The 23,551-nt window shown below is 36.1% G+C and overlaps 1 protein-coding gene across 1 annotated transcript in view; it reads left to right on the top strand.

Annotated features, from left to right (window-relative positions):
- The first annotated feature begins 6,228 nt into the window (after positions 1-6,228).
- The window catches only part of LOC109095450 (protein kinase C zeta type-like), a 97,556-nt gene continuing 80,233 nt past the window's right edge, over positions 6,229-23,551 (top strand). Inside the window, exons 1-5 of the mRNA XM_042730406.1 lie at positions 6,229-6,378; positions 7,238-7,332; positions 9,999-10,045; positions 11,077-11,166; positions 11,445-11,495. Of these exons, the coding sequence (XP_042586340.1) occupies positions 6,229-6,378; positions 7,238-7,332; positions 9,999-10,045; positions 11,077-11,166; positions 11,445-11,495 (433 nt within the window). The remainder of the gene's footprint in view (positions 6,379-7,237; positions 7,333-9,998; positions 10,046-11,076; positions 11,167-11,444; positions 11,496-23,551) is intronic.

The raw sequence follows: 23,551 nt of genomic DNA, 5'->3' as shown, positions 1-23,551 counted from the left end.
TCGGAATATGTTGAAAGTAAACAGGCGCATTACGGAGGGTGAGTGTTTAAACTTTTACAGGGTTACTGTTCTAAAGTTGGCCTGCTGTGTTGTGGCGTCAAAGGTCGGAATATGCCCAAGCGTTTTCGGCAGTTTTAATGTAAGCAGAAGCGTGTGTTGCAAAACGCACTTCACTCCGCCACCTGACAAACCTTTGAATGCCTTGAATTTTTAAGTGACGTTTTCAGCGTAGATCGTTTTTAAACAGCATATTTTGTGTTTTAGAGGACGTTGTCAGCTCAGGCATTGCGGTTTACAAGTCGGGTTTAAACATCCAGACATTTTCTTGTCAATAGCAAGAAATGAGCAAAAATGGTCTATTATTTTTTTACATTTCAATTTTTAATCATATTCTTAATCTCTTACATATTTGAAAATGGTTTTTAAAGATTGCACTTAGTTTTTGATAAATTAAAAGTTTGTAACAAATAACGAAACGATCAATATTTTTGACAAATTAATTAATATAATAAAAACATTAAAAGTATGCAAACTCCTAAAGCTCTGATGCCAACCATATTTGATATCACATGACATAGCCATGCCATGCAACTGACACCAAGTTACTGGTATGTTATCGATCATCTAAACCAAACAGCAAACTTACTGAGTGCATCTTTAAAATATGAATATTTTTGTGGGCTGAAGGTTCTGCTCTTATTGACCATTTGTTGCTCAAACATCTCTCCTTGTCCTATTATCTTAAAATATGCTGTTTGCAATACTTGTTTGAAGGAGGATTTTTATTAGTATTATAAAAGTCAAGTTTCAATCATCATAATTCATAAAAAACTAATCTCCTAGATTACTTATAAAAATCCAAGAAATTCCACATGTGACTTGACAATTGACCTGGGCTGGTTTTTTGACCGCCCACTTTGGCCTTCTGACATTATAGATTTTTTTAACCAACAGTGAATTGTTTCCCTTCTTGATGATCCTCCAGTGGCTTTATATCATTTATAACTAGGCTTTATATTTTGTTAGACATTCTTGGCTAAAACTGGCCATGTTGTACGTGGTCAGCAGATGTGTTGAGATAACCAAACATGCACTGTCTGCATACATGACCGTGAAATCATTGTTATGATCACATCATCACTCAAAGACGAACATTTTTAGTACTACCAAAGTTTGGGGGGGTTTTGAAAAAAAAATTTTAAAAATTCGCCCACCCTTTAGTCAACAATGTGAATGATTACAGATTAATTTCGAAACCTCAGTCTAAAATCGTAATAGCATTTCTTAAAGGGAAAGTTCCACTCAAAATAAAGTTGTCTTGATTTACTCACCCTCATGCTGTCCAAAACTATATTTTTGTTTTCTTTCTTTTGCTGAATACACAAAAAAGATACTTCAAAGAATGTTTTGTAACACCCTCAAAGTTTCTGGTAGCCCTTAGAAAAAAATACTGTGAGTCAATGGGCGACCAGCACTGTTTTCTTACAACTTCTTTGTGTTCAACAGGCGAAGAAATATCATACCGGTTTGGATTACTTGAGGGTAAGTAAATGATTATCTTTTTTTAACCTAAAGCTTTTTGTTTTTTTTTTTTGAAGAACTAACCCCCTTTAATTTACTCAAAAATGAAATTCGTTCATTATATATGAAATTCGGTGACCCAAAATCTAATTCTGTCGTACCCTCATTCATTCTTTTGGTGACTATCTCTTTAACCGTATCTCGTGACAACTGGTAGTAATACTAACCAACGCTATGAATAGAGGAAGAAGAGTACCAATCAAATTTGCTGTTTATGTATCTTTATGTATGTTTACGTGAGGAAAAAATGAAATCAGCTTTGCATGATGGAATTTCACTTCTTTGTTTGAACTTAATATTCTAATATGTGGGTAGTAAAATTGAGGAAACATAAGGATTCTTCATTTTTATTATATTAATACTCATCCGCCTGGCGTGTTTATAAAAATATAAATATATATAAGCTATTCCGAGCTAAAAGCATGATTAAGGACACCATAACTCTTTTGGACATAAATGTAGCAGTACATGTTATGTCTCTGAGCTCGGTGGGTGGAGATACAGTAGGACCTTTGATCAAAAGCACAGTTACCTGATGGCGGCCAGGGAACTGACTATAGGAAGTGAAGGTTCCTATGTGTCTGTGGGAAGGGTGAATCCTCTCTACCATGAGGGTAAAGAGCTCTCCGAATTTGGAGTCAGGCTTTTCGGAGCGTTTTGAAAGACTTGGTGATTTTCCATTCTAAAATCTTTTGGAGGAAGTGACACACCAGGCGGGACAGAAATCTGGGTGTATGGGCTGACACCTGAGCAGGCAGGTGCATGAGCAACAAGTTTATAAGCCACCTCAATAATGGCTTTTTTATTTGCCACAGGTTCCAGGCACTATTTGCTCAGAGAACACGGCCTCTAGGTTTCAGTCCAAGACGTTTCATTGTTGAGCAATCAACGGAAAATGAGATCGCTAGACTGTTTTTAAATAGCTCATCTCAGACGGCGGAGACATTGAACTGTATCCCTACCTTTGTTGACCCTGTTAGTCACCTGAAGGGTCACATTTTGTAGCTTTATTGCACTTTTGAATAGGCAGAAGTTTGTCATGCTGTGGTAGAAAGTGCTTTAAAGCTGTTTTTACAATGCATGCATAAAATGTCCCTGTTACCTGACAGATACTGAAATTGGTGTGTCATTGACAGCCCTGAAGCGATCACAAGCAGCTCTCAAGAAGTGTCAGGGGAGAGGCCAGTCAGAAAAGCTTTCTGCTTGTTATTTTTTTTTTACAAGTTTAGGGAATTTTTCAGTGGACTTTTGTTTTTTAGAGCAAACAATAAAACACTGTTCAAAATTTGGGGTCGATAAGATGTTTTTAAAAGAAGTCTTTTATGTTCAACATTATCATTTATTTGATCAAAAATACAGTAAAAATAGTATATTTTTTAATATCTGTTTTCCTTTTTTTAGTATAATTTAATATGTAATTTATTCCTGTGATGACAAAGCTGAATTTCCTGCATCATTACTCCAGTCTTCAGTGTCACATGATCCTTCAGAAATCATTCTAATATGCTGATTTGATGTTCAGAAATGACTTCTTATTGTTTTATCTTAAAAACAGTTAATGCATAATATTTTGTGTAAAACGCAGTCATTTTTCTTTAAGGTTGCTGTTGAAGTGAATGTAGAACAGAACAGCATTTATTACATTGTAAATATCTTTACTGTCACATTTGATGCATCTTTGCTGAATAAACATATTCATTTTCTCAAACTAAATTATGATTTTGCTAAATTATAATGGTTCTTTCACATAATTAACCATAAACAAACCATCAGTTTAATATCTCGGCAATACACTGAATCATTAAGTTTGAATAATGACAGAAAAAGTGTGTAAACACACTTCACTGAACCATCAGCAGCCTGTGGTGCCAAGAGAGGAATTGAACTGGCAAGTGTTTCTTATTTCCATTTCCACTTCTGGACTTTAGTCCAGGACTCAGGGAGGGTTTAGAGATTTGATTTGCTATAAGCAACCACACAGGACCGCACTGTAGATAATACTCACTGGTCACTAAATCACAAGCATAAGGTGAAACCACAAGTGAAACTTTATAATGTTATCACAGTTCTCATCTTACCAATGACATTGTTTTTTTTTTTTTAATGTAATGCATGTACGTGAGACTTCTGAGAACAAAACAATGAGTGTGAATAGTTCTTAAATTCTCTGAACTCTGTGTTTGTATTCTAAACTTTTGAGTGCTAAGTTTAGAGAACAGTAACATACTGTAGCACAGACTTAACATCCTAAGCCTTTCTCTTCATGAAAATTTGTCTGTGTTGATTTGGAATATTCTGGTATCCACGGACTGGCTGAACTAAGACATGGTCTCATATGTAGACAGGGCGTCGTTTAAATCACTGAGTCCATCTATTGTTTGGGCTGTTCAGGGTCTAGTTGTACTATTCAGGTGGGTTTATGGTTGAGTACTCGAAGTCGATCAGAAATGAGCAGGGTGTGTTCATGATGATTCAGCCTGTGCATATGAGCCACAGCTGTTAACCAAACTGCACTGCTCATTCAACATTTTGTCTATGACAAAAAAAGAGTCAGGCCACCACATCTAATGTAGTGTCATATTTACTATGAAACCAAAGGTTTAGTTCTAGGAAAGAGGGTTTCAGAATTATGTTCACAGGCTCTGGAGCCCTTGCTTCAGTTTTAGGGAATTTTGACACAGACTTTTTGTTACAGTTTAATTTTAGAATTAGCATCATTATTAGTTTTTGAAAGGGTCTGTTTTTGCGTGTGGTCTCTCAAAGGCGTCGCCATGTATTTGATCAAACATAAACTAAAAACAAAAAAAAGTTTTAATATTATTACAACTGAAAGTATATGTTAATAAAATATCTATGGAAGAAAAATAATGTCATATATCTTTGAAACAAAAAAAGCATGTTTGCACGAACATATGCCTTGCATTTTAAATGCCTTGCATTTTTAGTTCCTGAAATTTAACATAGTTGTTTATTTAAGCTGTGAATATTTCAATTCAAGGGTTATTTCAAAAAATATTCAGTCTAAGAATACAATATTCAACAGGCAAATTTTGGTCCATTTTTTTTTAATCAGTAAGTCACATTTTCTTAGATCTGAGGTCTTATATCACTGTATTAGTTCACTGAGGCACGTTTACATGTCGTTGGAAGTCTTGGAGTGTAACGTATGATACAGGATTGCAGAAACTAAGCAACCAAAACAAAGCAATATATCTTCCTCAGATGTAATGTTAGTTCTGTATTTCAGCGTTAGGCAAAATAGCATTATAATCTCTTCGTGTCAGAGAACACTGCTTACATGTAGGCTAGGGAAAACATCAAATATGTTGAATTAAGCACATACACAATCAGCTTTTCAATATGTTTATACTCGTCGCCCCGATAATCAAAACTTCTAATTATAGCTTTTGCTCCCATTTCGACAGATCAGTTTTAGTGATGGAATGCTTGATCCACTTGTCCTTTGGCTCCACTACGCTGCTGCACCAATAGCTTCTCTGCAATCTTTACTATTTGTCATGGGCGCAATACAGACCCGAAAACAGATTAACGGCGCATACCGCCACCTACTATATTGGAGTGTGTAAAATCATGGCTTTATTATAACTTCTTCAATTCTTCTAACTACTCCAGTTTCATGCATAAACTTCATTAAACTTCAACAACTTCACTTTGGGAATTTTCTATACCTAGAATACCTTTTAATATCCCATTCCCTCTGTATTTTGATAATGCATTCTTTAAATTTTTTCTCTTTTCTTCGTTAAATTTTCTACATTTTTCTTGCATCACCTGCTGGAAACATTTATTATTATTATTTCTCTATCAAGTTGGTGCTGCGTGTAATATATTTGTGGAAAACCATGATGATGGATTTTATTTATTCTTGGATGAACTGGTAAAAGTTCAAAAGAACAACATTTATTTAAAAATAGAAATCACATTTACCGTTTTTACGTCTTTACTGTTACTTTTTGATCAATTTAATCCACACTTCTGCTAAATAATAAGATTAATTTCCAAATCCATATGCTACATACATTTTTTAGACAGAGAAGTTAGACATATTAAACATTCTTGTGTATAGGGTCTGTTGAAAATATTTTAAATATTGTCATTTTAAAAACTTTTTGATTAGGAACTGGTCACCTTCTTATCCAAAAAATAACTTTTAAACCATTGTCGTCAGGACCCATTCCTCTCCAAGAACACCATGATAACCATACTTTTTGTTAGTGTTTCTTGCGTTTGCTAGGTTAAATGAATTAATCCGGAATCATTTTTACTTAAAACTTACACTAATATGTCCTAATTCCAACCACTGCTTATGCTTCATAAAAAGGTTTAGGCTGCCTGACCAACAAGCTGATGCTTATTATTAAACTCCCTGTGACTAAAATCTCCATTGCTGATTTTTTTTCCAGGAGAAGGGGGGGGTGTGGCTTTTTCCCAGATGTTTTTTTGTTGAAGTTGTGATAGCTGCAGGGACAAATTTTTGAAATGTTTCACATGCTCGCTCTGGAATTAAATTTCCCTCTCTGCCTCTTCAGTTGAGTCTGTGTCAGCGAGGTACCATCCAACCGGCAAAAGCGGGAGAGGGGCTCCAGGGACTCCTAAACATTTATCATTTGACAGCCTTTCGAGGTCATGCGGTTTGAGATCCTTTCAACCCCTGGCTTCAGTGCCAAACCATTCCATGTGGGGCTGAGGAATGGTTGGACGGATGGAGCCATAGTGGCGGGTGGCAGTGCGTGTCTGTGGACTCATGAGGAAGGTTGTCCCCGCCTGAGGGGCAAGGTTCTCTAAGACCACCTCTCAGCCGAAAACACACACACAGTATCTTTCCTGAACTTGTCAACAGTCATACATTACTTTCCCATCTAACACAGGAACTGTGGGAGGTCCTGTAGACTGATTTGTAAAACAGAAATTCTTTAAAAAATATTTGTAAAATGATCTAAATAGTCAATATTTTTACATTAAGGTAACATTTTTAGCTTTTTATTTAGAAAAGGGTAAAAGAAACATTGTGACTGATAGAGCTCTTTGCATGATTAAGATACGTATTTTATGATAAATGGTAATTTACATAATTTATGTACCACAGTATATTTAGCATTAACTAAAGATGTAAAACCATATTTAAAAAATAAAAAGTTTAAGATGTAAAAAAAAATATGTTTTGTCTAAATAATGCATTTCATTTCATTTTCTTAGCCCTTTTTGGTTCACCAAGGTCAAAAGAAGATCAAACAATAATTTAGAATGATGATAAATTATAATTTATAAACATTTATGTAAATCTGTTTTTGTTGTCACAGCAATCATTTTAGCATTAAAATAATAGCACGTAATAATCCAAAATTAAAATTATGATACTTTACATTAGATATTTATGTATCTCTCTCGCTGCACCACGCAGAGTGGAGGAAGGCGGGGGAGAAGGGGAGGGGGGGGGGAGGGTACTATAGGGTCCAAATTCACACCAGCTGCTTATGCTTAATTAAAAAAGGTTTAGCTGGGACCACAAGCTGATGCGTTATATTAAACTCCCTGACTAAAATTCTCCATTGCTGATTTTTTTTTTTTCAGGAGAGGTGGTGGCTTTTTCGATGTTTTTGTTTGAAGTGTGATTTTTTTTTTTAGTCCTGTGCAGGGGGACAAATGTTTGAAATGGTTCACATGGCTCGCTCTGAAAATTAAATTTCCCTCTCTGCCTATTCCAGTTGAGTCGGTGTCCAAGAAGGCGAGGTACCATCCACAAACGGCAGCGGGGGGGCTCCAGGGAATACTAAACATTTATCATTCTGATCCGGCCTAGAGAGTCAGGCGTGTTTGAAGATACTTTTACCCCCTGCTTCAGTGCCCACCCAGTCATGTGGGGGCTGAGGATGGTGGGGGACGGATGGAGCACGAAGGGCAGGGGGGCAGATGATGGAGACCCTCATGATGAAGGTTCCCCATGCTGAGGGGCAAGCTGCTACAGAGAGATCATCTCAGCAGAAAACACACACACAGTATATCTTTTTGTCATACAGTCATTACAGTCTACATACAGTACCATCTACACAGGAACTGTGGGAGAGTCGTTTAGACTGATTTGTAAAACCAGAGAAATTTCTTTTAAAAAATATTGTTAAAATGATCTAAATATTCACTATTTTTAAATTAAGGTACATTTTTACGGTTTTTAGTTGGACAAGGGTAAATAGAGAAACATTGTGACTTGATTTAGAGCTCTTGCCAAGATTTAATACTGTATTTTATGATAAATGGTTAATTTACATAATTTTATGTACACACACGTCTTATTTTAGCATTAACTAAAAGAAGTTTAAAAAAAGATTAAACACCATACAACCATAAACGTTAAGATTGTAAAAAAAATTATTTTTTTGTCTCCATCCTCATTTTCATTTCCTTTTCTGTAGCCCTTTTTGGGTCAACAAAGGTCAAATAAGGAATAAAGACATAAGTTAAGAATGATGATAAATGATAATTTATAAACTTTATGATAACTCGGTGTTGTTTGTCACAGCAATATTTTAGCATTTAAAATAATAGCAATAATAATCAAGAAATTAAAAATTATGATACATTTCAATTAGATATTTATGGGTTGTATTCACTGGTTTATATTCTATTTTTCTAAATGTGTTTTTTTTCTTTAGCTTTTCATAAAAATAAAAAAAAACATTGCAACTGAACCAAGCTCTTTGTATGATTACATAAATAATTATAATTTATACAATAATTTGGATCAATGTTCATTTATGATTTTCACAGTACTAACTGGAACTCAACTAAGATTCTAGAATAATCGAAGAAGAATATAATTTAAGTATGCAGTTTAGTAAATATTGCACACTTGAATGTATTCAGATATTTAAGGGCTTATATTTTCACCGGTTTATACTAATTTTTATTTGTGTAAAATGTGACATTTTTCTATAGCTTTTAATTTTTTTTAATATTAAATGTATTCTTTAAAATATTTGTACGCTTAAAACAAATTATATCTTTAGATGGTTTGTTTGAGTGTAAAACCATCTCTCTTGTAATACAGTATTTCAATGAATCCAGGACATGACAAAGGCTGTTAACTGAGAAACTAGGTCAGTACTGGTTTATCCTGATGTTATAAAATGACTCTTACTGTTTTGACTTAAAGTTATCATACAGTGTTAATTAAGAAAACAGTGGTTTTATTAGATATATATATATATATATATATATATAAACATGGTACTGAATGATTCCAGGATCGAGGTAATACTTAGAATTACTTGGGGAATACAGCCATTAAGCCCCAAAGAAAGATATATGATTTGTGGTCTGAATCCACACATTAACACATTAGTCCTGATGCCAAAGAAGGCACTTTGAGGTCAGAGATGACTTGAGTCGGACATTTCTTAGTAATAGGTTTGCACTTCTGTAGCCCTGAACCAACTGATCATGTTTCTTGTACTTGGCTCTCTCCTGAGGCAGCTCATTCCTGTATGCAGTGTGAAAGTGGGGCAGGGACCGAACTAGGCAGCTGTGTACTAGAGGTTTTGAAAGAAAAGTCTCTTGTGTATCCAAACAGATGTGGCTTTTTTGGCTGTATTTGGGACTGTTTCAGGCCAGTGTTGCAAATTAAAGCTACAGAGGACATTATAGAATAAGAGATGCATGATTTGTGTGATGTGATGCTGGGCATTTTAGATTCTAATATGTACTGTATATTTACAGATAATATGTCATTTTAGTAATTTTGTTATGCTTTTGTCATTCTTTTCTTTTGTTTAGTTTTTCAGTATTTATTTTAATTTTATTTAGCTTTGTTTCATTTTTATTTGTATTTACTTTGAACGTTGTAGTATTTTTAAGTATTTCAACTTAAATTGATTTATTCTTATAGCGTATATTAAATTTCAATGTATTTATTTTTTATTACTTAGTTATAGCTGCAAGGGCAACATTCCTAATTTTCATTTTAGTTGTTATTTTATGTCAGCTTTATTTCAGTTAGCAAAAATTATTCACCAGGTTAGTTTTAGTAAAAATAACAACACTGCTTCAGGTATGGTAGGGATGTGCAAAACTAAATATTATTTTAAATAAGGTTCTAACTAGTCAGTGGCACTGCTGCTAAAATATGAAAACAAACAAACAAACAAACAAACAACAACAACAAAAAAAGTTAATTTCACTCATTGATTAGTCAGTTGTTGAACAAGATGTAGAATTGTGCCATTTTAATAGAGAAGTCCAGTTGCAGTCCGTGGACTTCTATGCTGTAAAATATTTATTCTTGTATCATTTACCTGTTACCAAATACACTCCATTAAACAGAAGAGGATTTTAATTGTTCTCAGATCTGTATGAAGGTCGTTGCTTTCTGTATTAAGTGTTATTGTGTTTTTTTTTTGTAGGGACATGCTGATCTCTGACTTGGATTTGGCCATGACCGTACACAGAGGTGTCGTGAGGCAGGTGAGAACGATGTGTGGGGTTCAGAAAGGGATGCCAATTACACCTCAAGTGGATTGACGATGAAGGTGTGTATGACCTTTGAACTTTGGCTGAAGTGACGTCAGCAGAATAGAAAAGTTTATTAAGAAGAAGAGCGGGATAGTATAGTTTTATTATTAAAGATTACAAAGTTTGGAATCATGCGCCAATGAATCGTTCACAATAAGACCAGGAACATGCATAAAAAAAAAGATTAATTTTGATTTCATGTTAACTTTAGGCTCAAGGGCTGTGCCTGTGAATAATTAAGTCACTTTTGATATAAACATCAACTAAATCAGACACTTTACAAAGTTTTAAATACTAGGACCCTTAAATAACCCTACATGAAATATAAAGAATTTACATTTATTTGATTTTATATTTATATTTAGGATTTATATTTAAATGTAATAAATATTAATGATTTATATTTTACTTAAAAAAGTTTTTTTATCTAAACCTGGCGGTCCCCAGCCCAGTGTTGTAAACTAAAACTAAACCTATTAATAAAATTTTCTTTGGCTGAAATAAATATTAGATAAAAAAGTAAGATGAAACTAAGACATTATTCCTTTTTAAGTAACTCAAATAAAATACATTTAAGAAATGCTAAAATGAATAAGTCTAAACCAGAAATAAAAAATGAAATATTAAAAACAAAACTAATAAAAATAAAAACTAAACTTAAATAAAAATGAATAAAATATCAAATAAATAAACATAAAATTAAAACTATTCCAAATGCTAATAAAAATACAATAGTATATAAATGTTACTAAAAAAAACTGTCCCAAGTCCCCAGTTTGAATACCCTGAGACAAATGTCAACTATAAATATTGAGTATATTTGTAATTTAGAGAGAGAGAGGAAAAAAAAAAAAAAAACACTTTTAGAGATTTACATCATCATAAGCAATATTGCCACCTATTGCCTCTTGATATTTTAGTGATTTTTTTTTAATGTTCCCATTTTCTGTGTGTTGACTTATTTTTAAGGGGACCCGTGTACCATTTCATCCCAGATGGAGCTGGAGGAAGCATTCAGGATCTACAACCGAAACCGGCGCTCCGGACTCCTTTTGCATGGTACTCATTCACTCAGAACATCTGAAATAAATCTATTTTCAATTGTTCTAGTAGCAGAATTACTCTATTTGTATTAGTATCCATTTATTTAAAAAAGAACTGATGATACAAATCAGTTTTCTTAAAAGTTAATTGAGAAACCACAAAAAACCACATTTGCACGCCACACGACTATGAAAATCACAATTTACCATATTTGCTGGCCCCATGTCTATGAATAGATGAAACCACTGGACTGAGCCACACTCCTTTCTCTTTGTCTTTCTTTCTCTGTCTAGTATTCCCAAGCATTCCTGAAAAGCCTGGTATGCCATGCCCAGGAGAGGACAGTAAGTCAAAAGTCTTGCCAGCCATTTTCAACCTTTTTCATGTGCACTTTAGTGCTGATCTTCTTCAAAGTGGCCATTCTCTCTTCTACAGTCACTCAATACAGGAAACAGATTTAAAACAATCTCTTTCAAGTCTATCTCAGGAATAGTTTTGGTCCCTGCATTTACTTTTTTCCCCCTCTGCCTTGTTTAACAGCCTACTGAACACAATGAGGGTCCAAACCTCTATTGATTTATGACTTTGTGTTGTTAACAGAATAGTTATCTTGAAACATTTACTCACCCTGATGCCGTTCCAAAATATGTGTTTTGGAAATGACATGAGGAAGAGTAAATAACAACATATGTTTATTTTTAGGTGAATTATTCCTTTAAGGTCTTGTAAAGGATAATATATCCAGTTTTAGTGTCTTTTTAATGTAGATTTTATGGTGGAAAACATGGCATCTCTCAGTGGGAGCATATAGCTCTCTGGTAACTGCACAGTAATCCTGTGTTAATGTGCACTTTTACTGCCCTGAAGGCCAGACAGGGCTGAACTGCTGAGTCAGGATGTTGTACACGGTATGTCCCCCCTTTTTTGAAAGCATTATGAATTCACGATCATCCAAGCCTATGGCACGGGCATGATAGATGTCATCCGTGTCATTTGTGTGTGTGAGAGAGAGTTGTGTGCAGCTGCATAGCATTAGTGCTAAATTTTATTTTATTTTATGTGTCTGAGGAATGCTGTATATCAGTGTGTGTGTGTGTGTGTGTGTGATTGGGAGCCTTGTTGCTTTGCATTGCATACAGATGAAAGTACCTTGCATTTCTGTTCTTTGTCTGAATGGTGTCTTCAATATGGTTTGAATGTAATCTTGTGTAGTTCATACATGAGAAGTGTTGGTCTGACCCGCTTTGATTGCTGTTCTCTAGGTACGTAATGACTTGTGACAGGCTGTTAACTTTTCTGTCTGCGTTTGTTTCTGTTCTGCCCCACTTTTTTCTCTCCTTGTCAGCAGTTTGTGCCACATTTGTTGTTGTTGGGTGTTTTTTCAGAGGAGGCAGTGCCTCCTCATAAAATGTGGATGAGAACATTATTGACAGTATAAATAAATATATTACGAGTTCAAACAGTGTTCAAAGTAAAAAAAATTCTGAAGTGATGATTAATTGCAATAAAACTATAATCTTGAAATGGTTTAGTGTGATTGTGAAGTCTCCTAGGCTGTGATTTAAATAAATGCACTGTATGTTTCAGAGTGAAGCATGGCACTGCATTCTTTTACACATGAGCAGCTCATGATCTGGTGTTTTCAGTTTGTCAGAGCGGCTCAGCTCTCAGTAAACGCTGCTCCATGTGAGCTCATCTCTGCATGTGCTCTGAGTTTGGTTTGTTTGTAATCTGCATTTTGGAAAGTAACACATGCTAACCATCTTCCCAAACTTGTAATGAGAAGCGCTTACAAACCAGATTGTGTCAGCAAATAAGAAGCTTTAAAGGATTAGTTCACTTCCAGAATGAAAATGTTGTCGTGATGTACTCACCCTCCACTTGTTCCAAACATGAGTTTTTTTCTTCTGTTGGCCACAAAAGATTATATTTTGGAAAATGTGCTTATCCGAACAGTTGATGAGCACCATTGACTTCCATAGTATTTTTTTATTTTTCTACTGTAGAAGTAAATGGTGCTTATCAACTGTTAGGATACCAACATCTTTGTTTGTGTTCAACAGAAGAAATAAAATGAATTTATTAGACAAAAGTCCCCTGAAGAGACTTTGCCCCCTTGTTTCAGATATACAGCACACACCACTGATGCGTGATGTAGCGGTGCTGAATAGGGACTGTGTGATTTGACAGTATAAAAACCTCAGGTTCAGCTGCCTACTGTTGTGTGGAATTGGTCTGGGCTTATTACTATGCAAGGTTAGTTATTCACATCATGCATGAAAGCTCAGTAACCTGGAGCTGCTCTGGTACAATGTTGTAGGGACAAAGAATTATAACCTTTTATTCAGGTATAATCTGCTTCACTGATCATAGCTGCTTTTTACCCAGACTTTTTCCACAGAATCCTGTTAAAGCCTTTTGAGGGCTTGTGACTAGGCATTTATATTACATAAAAGCAAAGCAAGTGTATGACTTATGCTTCTTTTGCTTAAAACTTTCGAAGCTATTTAACTGTATAGGGCACAGTATGATGTTCTATGATGTTGTATAGGGCACAGTTCAACAGTATGATGAATAAATATTAAAGGGGTCATATGATGCTGCTAAAAAGAATATTATTTTGTGTATTTGGTGTAATGAAATGTTTATGCGGTTTAAGGTTCAAAAAACAAACATACTGTACATTATTGTTTCTCCTCTATGCCCTGCCTTTCTGAAATATGTTGATTTTTACAAAGTTCATCGGTTTGAATAGCGAGGTGTTGGCCACGAGCGGCAACCTCCCGCTGTCTCTCGTGAGGCCAATAAGGAAGTGACTTAAACTGTAATTCATCGACTGGCCGCTTGAAGCTGGCTGCAAAAGGAAGTCAGTCCCATAGACTCCCCATGTTAAAATGCCCAACTTTACAGCAGAAAAAAACATGTTTACAGCCTTGTGCAAAAAATTATTTTGGTCTATATAGCTAATTTTGTCCTTCATGACAACTGTGAATATTTTATTAAATTATAAACTCATCCGTTTAAATTTATATAAGCCTTAAAGTTCTGCATAATTAAGGGTGTGGCCACGTGAGTGACAGGTGGATTGCCGCTGCTGACAATGCCGTCGCGCTAAGTGGGCGTGGCTTCAGCAACCAACTCCCGCCTTTTTGCCCATTTTCGATTATCCGGGAGAGTCGCGCAGTGACGCGCTGCCAAGATGGCGACGACCCGCTCCGCACACTTTGAGCTTCAAAACCGCTCTTGAGAAGTCTATGGGTGACGTCACGGACACTACGTCCATGTTTTTATACAGTCTATGGTTGGCCAGCTATCCAGTGCATTGTGATTGGCCGAATACCTAAAGCGTGTGACGGAAATGTTACACCCCTTAATATACTGTGATGCCGTGTACAGGTGTTCTAACAAACAATGCTACCTATCAGATTATGCTACCAACACTGTATTTATCCTACTGGTTTAAGGTTTGGGGTAGGTCAGCAGTTCTCAATTCCAGTCCTCGCGCCCCCTGCATTGCACATTTAGTGTGTTTCTCTTATCACTTCAGACGTTTGTTCTATTCGAATGTAAGTGCCCTGCGAAGTGGACATCACAGGATATTCCACCATGATTCCAGTTCGAAGCGAACGTATATGTTACATTCAAAGTGCATTGAAGTGTGCGAGACGTGAATTTAAATCGTATTTATTTACAGAGGTATATGATGTCACACTTGTCCATGTGTGAAGACGCTGCGGAGTGCAAATCCGTGAATGAATGTTCCGAAGAGAGGTAAACTTCAACAGATTTCTCCTGTTCAGGGAGTAGGGAGCAATGAACACTGTGTAGGGACCATGTCAATGGGAACAAAGTTCATGCACGGAGCTCACTTCTAACGAGCTGATTACCTGAATCAGGTGTGTTAACAAAGAGACACGTGCGAAATATGCAGAGCTGGGGGGCACGAGGACTGGAATTTAGAACCGCTGGGGTAGATGTACATGTTAATAAAGGATTTTGCTTCCGAATTATGCTACCATCTGTTTTAATGGGAGGTAGCAAAATCTGACAGTGTAGCAAATATTGTCAGAATACCAGCGTGATGAGACAAAACCAATAAAACCCATTACAAATGAGGCATTTGTAATGGTTTGTCTTTTTACGTGTTGCATTGCGCCGCGTAAACATAAAACAATGTCTGCATTTGTGATCAGAGAAATGACAAACAACAAGCGCTACTCTACACTGCTCAAAACTTGTGTTTGAATCATCAGTGGCAAATCCTTTAAATTTGAAAACTTACTTACAGACTGTGAGTCAGAACAGAACATTGTAGTCTTCTCTCCCAGGATCAGGAAACAGTCCTCCATAAAATGTGCTGCACACATCTACATATTTGGGTTGAACTGTTCTGGAACAGTGTTGTAAATACAACTTAACCACTGATTTCTAGATGTGTCTTCTTTTGGAAGGCCAAACATAGTATTTTCGCTTTTGCAATGAAACACACAGTGTCTCCACAACATGGTGGCATAAACCAATAAAACTCACTTAACATTTTACAGAGTTTAATGTAGCAATGTGGTCGCTTGGTTTTTCTAGATTTGTTTTAATCGTGTAATAAATTTGAACTAAGAAATCAAGTGCTAGCCACATGTATTGGCCATGACTTGATTGCAAATACAAATACAAAAATTAGACGAGTAAAGAAAGCACAGTACTTATTAAAATAATCACCCCTTTATTTAAATGTATGAACACAGGAAACCGCTGTTAACAGGTTAATGTAACATTTCCCATACCGGTATATCGCGACAGCCCTAATGCAAACGATCTCTGTTATGAGTGTCTGACCATATAAGGACAGTGGAAATTACTGAATACAGATTTACAGAAATTACTCAAACTGATATTAGATATTTTCTAATTTATCCACATCTCTGAATATTGTATATTGGCTGATACTGGACATTTTAACATGTAGATTCCATTATTTTTTGCATTTAAATTTTATATATATATATAAACTAAGATTTTTGGGGTCATTTTAATTAATGTTTTAAACCTTTTTTTAAGTACAGTTGGACTGCTGAGTAATGAGTAATGACAGAAAGCAAAGTGGGAGAGAGAGAGCAGGATCTGAAAAGGTCCACAAACCGGGACTCGAACTCGGCACAACGTTGCTATACATATGTCTGCACAATGCCCACGAAGGCTATCAGCGCTGACATTTCATTTTTAAATGAATATGTAATTTGCCGTTTTCTGAAGAAAGTGTTTGTTTGTGAAGTGGTTACTAAAGTGGTTGCTTACAGACTCAAATGAAGAGAGCCCACTTAAAATCCTCTATGATGTGATGTCACTCAGATCCTTTTTTACTATAAATTCTATTTTTGCCTTATTATCGTTCACCATACAACTGACTTAAAAACATAAAAACAGGCCTTTCAGCGTGAGTTGAGGTATCATTCATATCTGTGCACAGTAAATGGCAAAATGTAGAACTTTAGGGTTTGTTCAAATTACCACTAATTAGCAAACAGTCCCTGCCTTTATCAGACACTCCATCCCCCGTCCTCCTCATTCACCAAACACTAAGCTCTTTCACCATCCACGCTGACGCTCCGTTCCAGTCACCCTCCCCCTCCATGCCGTGTTTTCCACAAAGCCCCTCAGCTGTTTGCCACCGGCTCTCTGGGGACCCAGCTACACCCTGACGAAAGGATGAGAGAGGGAGAGAAAGCGAACAGGGCGAGGGAGTGAAATAATAGAGAGGAGAGGCGAAGAGTGCAGAGCAGAGCCAGGGACCATAGCAAAACATCCGTCTGTGTTGCAGGAACTCCCTCCTTTTGTCTGTGCCGCCCATCTTAATTAAGGCTTCCAGCAGAGCTGCCCACTCCTGTAGAAACATCCCTCCCTTCATCCATCCATCTATCCATCCATCGAGGACGCAGCCTATACAAGGACAGCCAGCTGTAACGGCTGCATGCAGGGAGCGACAGAACGGCAGGGAGGGGGAGAAATAATTAAATAAGTCACAAGGAAGAGGAGAGATTGAGTGAACAGAGGAGACCGCGAGGGAGGAGGGGATGTAGCCGGTGCATCGTTGGAGGCTGCCAGGGGAAATGTGCTGAAACGAGCAGAAAACAGGAAGATACCGGTGAGCACCACACCATCGAGATCTCTTCCATTTGTTGTCCACTCCATCTCGCCGCCACTGTCTTTGTGTGCAGATGTGATTGACATTGAGCTAGCGTGACCGAATGTGTCCAGCCCTTGTGCATGCATGCGTGTTTGATGCATTCTGTTTATTTTCATCACACCTGCAGTGATTTGATGGCCCGTCTTCCATGCCAGGCTCTGGTTTGAACCCGTTTGGCGAGTGCGGCAGCATTGCGTGCGGGTGTATGTGTGTGCGATTTGCCTACCTGGCATGTTTTAGTCAGAGTTCCAGTGAGCAGCTAGCATCCTTTCATTTAGCTTTCACACACACAAAGGAAGACACACACTCCCTACCTCTTGGACCCGATGCATCCTAAGAAGGCTGACGGTATGTGAGCGGTATCGTATCATCTCAAGGTCTCGCGTGTTTGTGTGCATATTTTCTTTTCAGATGTGTCACTGATGTGTTTGTGGCCACTAATGAAAGGAAATTTGCAGTTTTGACTACCGACTCTGAACGGGTGGTAGTTATGTCATTATGAACGCTTTCAGCCTCATTTTCCGAAGTGGGTGGTTAAAATAGATGCTCATGCATTATTTAAGTCTGACTGACATAATTAGCGAGATGTCAGTTATCCACCACCTCTCATCCGCGATGCACCCAAACACGAGGCTCTGCATCCTTCCCACAAGGAATCACATTCAAGACTCTCCCATTAGTTTGTTTCTGGGGAAATAACAAAGGGTAATTGTGCTCTGCTGGAACGCCAAGACCCTGATACTGTTGTTGTGTGACATTAGAGTTGATTTTTCTACCAGAAGTATACCAGCAGACACACCAGGGGTCGGGTTGAGCCTGCTATCAGATGCATGGCGGGTCCGTTTGGGATCTTTGGCTCATTGGTCACTGTTTGGTTAGTCACCGATCTGTCCTTGGTGTTTCAGACCAATAAAGTAGCCAAAAGCAGTAGTTTTAGAGTCGTTTGTGTGTTGAACACTGCTCGATGTTGCTGTTTTTAGCTGCAGTGAGTGTGTTGGGATGTCATATGATCCACCTGTTCCAGTATTGATTGGCAATAAATCTAAATATGGCCACTGCAGCACACCAGCGCCTCCTCGGGAGAACCCTGATGTGATGTAAATACCTTCTAACAAATCTATGAAGAGTTATTGATACGTTTGATGATGGTGGTTCAGTTCAGAGAAGGATATTAACATTTTGGTCAATTCAGATGCAAAGCTGTATCTTTAAGGTATTTGACTAATTATTATGCATTTAACAAATGCGTGATGATTGATTCTTTGAAATTGATTGACTTCACATTCAGTTCTCCTTCACATTGTACAATTAAAATGTGACTTTGTCTCATTAGCTAGTTGCCATTATATGTCATGGTTTTCAATGGATTTTTGCCTATTAACCAATAGGCAGTGGTGCACAACCAGGGGGTCTCTGCTAACTTTTATGGGTGAGTTTATTTAAAATGATTTAAAATAAAGATGAAACCAGCATTACAGTTTAAAAAAATATATTATTCAGTAAATCATGAATATCTGGAAAAGTCATGAGGTCTTTGAACATTGTTGTGGATATTGGGGGGCCTTGGAGTCAAGAACGTTTAGAGCCAGTGATAGAGTAGACAGGAAAATGCAGGGTAAAATGCACAAGTTTTGTCTTGAACAAGTCTCCTTAAACTCCTCCAGCCATTATCACTAGCTTAACCAAGCTTCACCAGAAAGAACTTCATTCATTCTGCAGTTTTATCATCTCTCTGGTCCACCAGCTAGATCAGCAGCAAGCCAGCACTAACCAGCACAAGCCAGTCTTGATATTCATGCTGGTCTAAGCTGGTTTTGTCAGCAGGCTGATGGATCCATCACTGATTTATCTCGTTCTCCACCATATTGTGAAATCACTCTAGAGATCATTTACATGAAAGAAAGTCATTTCAATAGTGTAGGTGGATTCCGGCAGTTACAGGATGTGGGCGTGTCCAACAAATCCAAAAAAAGTTTCATTTTATGCTAAAGACCAGCAACGACCAATAGGAGCAAAGACGGCAGAGCTCACATGAGCCTTCTCCTTTGAGACAGTGTAGGCAAGACGGAGGAGATCTTCATGTTACTGTGAGCGATTTCACAGTCATAAATGTTTTGTCTCAGCCCACATATAGCAATAAATAAAAAATGATGTGTGGAAAGCTGCATCAGAAACCCTGGGCATTCTGAAGTGAGCTTGATTCATGCATTGATCATCTTCATATGATGCATTATTCACTGCTGCAATTGATATTGCTATGCACGATAATCATTTTAGCAGCAACAAGCTGATTTACTGTCCAAATAAAATGACATAACTCATTTGTGTTCAGATTTTTAAAAAGCTAGGCCAGTTTGGCAGTACACTTGAAATCCGCCTACCAGTGACCAACAGTACAGTGACCTCCAGCGCTGATGTAGAATGGTTTCTTGCTCAGATAACAAGCATTGAAAGAATAAATCCAAATGTCTGGTTCGCTGTCATTGCTTGTGATGTATCACCAGTCACTGATAAGTCTGCAGTTCTCAGTTTAACCTTCTCCTCAGAGTTTAATGGAGGGCAACTGCATTGGACGTTTCTCACTTCATTCTGCTCTGTTGTGCTCGTGTTTTGTGGCTATTTTAGGATTTAGGTGTAAGAAGGTGCTAGCTTGTTGTGTTAGCTGTTGCCGGGTAAGGTTTATTGTCATGGTAATGGCTGTTATGAGGTGATAAATATGGTGGATCTTCTCAGGAAGACAGATTGCTGTAAAATGGAGAATGTAATGAAGTGTCATTATTTCCAACTCACACACTCATCACCCCTTCCTCCTCATTAACAGACTACCCTAACCAACCCACCAACTCACCTCTTTCCTTTCTGTTCCTTGTTCTGTCTATCCATCAGCCCCCTCTAACCGTCTTACTAACTCAGCTTATTCTGCTGCATTTGACCGCCCCTCTTCTCCTCCGCTCATGATCTTTCTGTTTTTGCTCTTCTCTTCCTTCGCTGTTATCCTTCTCTCTCTCTCCCACGCTGGTCACTTTTTTCCATTCATTATCTGTGCTGCTGTTCTCTACTCCTCCTTTCCACTCCTCCAGCAGCCAGGTTAGATTTCATCAGATGTCCTCCACAGCGAGAAATCATCCGTACTAAAACATCCACTCTGGAAATGTACACCGGATGTTCTTTATTTAGTGAATAGTCGTTTCTTGTAGCTGTTCTTACAAATTTTAGTTTGGTTTTGAAATATGATTGTTTGTTTCTTTAAATATGGGAACTTTTAGAAATTGAAATCACTTAAAACACACTTTTTTTTTTAAATTGGTCAGCTAATAATATCCAAGAGTGGGGCATCTGTTTTGTTTTATTATTTTATTTTATTTTATTTACACTGAAAAAAAAAACTCATAACAATAACCATTTAAAAACTTCATAACAATCTGAAATTAAACATTTTATATCATAATAATATTAATCAATTTTAATTTTATTTTATTTTATTTTATTATTTTATTTTATTATTTACACTGAAAAAAAATAACTTGTAGGATTTACTTGATAAAATTGTTTTTAAGTACATTTTAAATTGTTTTTAAAACATTTTAAGTACATTTTATGAGAATCATATTTATCATTTTATTTTATTTTATTTTATTTTATTCATAAACCATCATGTACAAATGCCATTTTCAGGACATCAGCATTCATTGTGGGAATCGTGGTGGTGGAAATTATATTTTAAACAGTTGACATTGTAAACAAAATGTCTTACCTTTGTCTTGCATAGGCTAATTTCATTGCTAGTGTTTTATTTGTCTTAAATAGAAACTATTCTTTAATTTTTAATTCTTTTTTATTTTTAGTTTTTTATCATAATTTGACAAAATTATAGCTTATTTAGAAATACAGTTTTTGGTTTGATTATGTTTAATTCACTCTTTTGTTTAGATTAGTTTTAATTAATCATTAAATTAAATGTAATAAATAATTGAATTTTTTTTTGTTAGATTTTTATAGATCTAGAAGGCATTTTAAAAATATGTAATGTGACCCATAATGTGTAATGTAATGTGAATGTATTCACTTTTATTTCTTTTTTAGTTAGTAGTTGCTGTTAATGGTTGTTTTCTTATTGTAATAGTTTAATAAAAAAAGAACAACATTTTTATATAAATAAAAATCATCAACCCCATTATAAAGTTACCATAGTTGAAACCTTATATGCAGTATATAAACATGTATGTTTGTTTCAACACACAGTGCCACTAGTTCTCAATCTGTTGATTTATACTTTTCTATTTTGTGGTGTACATGTGTTAAGATGATGATGTTCCAGCTATATTGAAGAAAAGACCTTCTTTATGGATCAATATAAGACGGATAAGTGAAATCCCCAGATCTACACTAAATCACCACCAGAAGCAGCCACAATAAGAAAACGGCTTTATCTGAGTTTACAAAGAGTCCATTCCCCCCTTCTCTCGCCGTCATGTGATTCTGCTCATACAATGAAGGGCTGAAATGCCCTGTGCCCCGAGCCCTGAGCCTAGCAGCTCAGACACACATCTTAAAATAGACATGCAGACACGCATTCATCCTCTTAGTACTTCTCTTCCCGTATCCTCCTGTCCTCTGCCTCTTTCTCTCCTCTCTCCCTCTTTTGTGGTCCAGAACAGTGTTTGCCAGAGTCTTAAGTGGGTGCCAGTGCTTAGTGTTCTGTCCACACAATGACTGGCCCAGGCCTCTTATCTACCTCACACAAGCCAGGGACTTCATTTCTCTGTGCTGTATTTTCAGTTTGATACCATATTATGATGCAGTAGTTATTCTTCCTAGTTACGTTCCCTAGAACTTGCATCATAAGGATGAATTTTATGTTCTTTTGCCTAATATATGTATCAAACATATGTAAATGTGCAAAAATTCATCACATATAAACAGTTTGTGTGACTTGCAAATAAATAGCTTTAGAATCTGAATACCGGTTTTCTCTCTATTTAGTAAATAGCTCCATTTTCAAAGATTTTCCCCTGTGGCTGGAATGATTTGTCTTCACTGGTTTGTTTTGTGTTTAACAGTTCTCTGGAAATGGTTGTCATCCTTTATAAACCCTTATTTTTGCATGCTGCCAGTCATAATGAGCCACTAAACCTTGACCTGTTGTTCATCTGTTTAAAAGGAGGAGAGTGGCTTCTGCTTGGTCTTATTGTTTTCATTTTGCTTGGTCTTATTGTTTTCATTTTGCTGGGCCAGTTAAAGGAAACTTTAAATATAATGGTTGTTAAAAAAATGGATAAAAGTATATATAAATATATATAAATGTATAAAAGCTTGCCTATCACTGAAAGTGTTCACTGCCAAAAAATATCATTATATTATATTATATTATATTATATTATATTATATTATATTATATTAATATTTATATTATATTATTTATTATATTATATTATATTATATTATATTATATTATATTATATTATCTTATTAAAGTGATTATTATGTTTTGAATATGGTAAATGCGAAAATTAAAAATGCGCAAAGTGAACTCATACATGATCCGCCCAAAACTGCTTGCGTTTACAACAGTGAGCACAAGCTAGATTAAAGTGATTATTATGTTTTGAATATGGATCTTTTTCTTACAAAAACACATCGATTCACCACAGGATGCCTTTGTTCACCCGGGGAGCCATGTGAGACACTTTTTTTTTTTTATGGATGGGCACTTTTTATTTATCTTCTTTTGGACCGATGCATGCAACACCCGCTGAGCGCCATTAAACTACTTGAAAGATCAAAGACAATTTTTAATATAACTCTGACTGGATTCGTCTGAAAGAAGAAAGTCATATACACCTAGGATGCCACGGGGCGGGGGTTAGTAAAACACAGCCTAATTTTCATTTTTGAACTAAAAATAAAAATCCAAAAACATAAATAAAATTAAAAAACATAAAACTAAATTCATCACGAATTACATTAAATTAGATGGTTTTGAATAAAAATATTACCAGTTTATTTTGAATATAGCGCCTTCATAATTAATAACTTTTTAATTTGCTGTCGCAAAATATGTACATTGTTGTGATACACACGCGGAACAGTTTGGTAATTTTTTTGGTAAGTTTTTATGTGAATAAATGTAATTTATTTTATTTTTATATTAATTTATTTTTACTAATCATAACAGAGCAGCAAATCAGCATATTACAATGGTTTCTGAAGGATCATGTG

This window comes from Cyprinus carpio, chromosome B8 (assembly GCF_018340385.1).
Source record: "Cyprinus carpio isolate SPL01 chromosome B8, ASM1834038v1, whole genome shotgun sequence".
In the NCBI taxonomy this organism is placed as follows: Eukaryota; Metazoa; Chordata; class Actinopteri; order Cypriniformes; family Cyprinidae; genus Cyprinus; species Cyprinus carpio.
The sequence above is the reverse complement of the archived record's forward strand: the minus strand, read 5'-3'. Positions and strand labels throughout refer to the sequence as shown.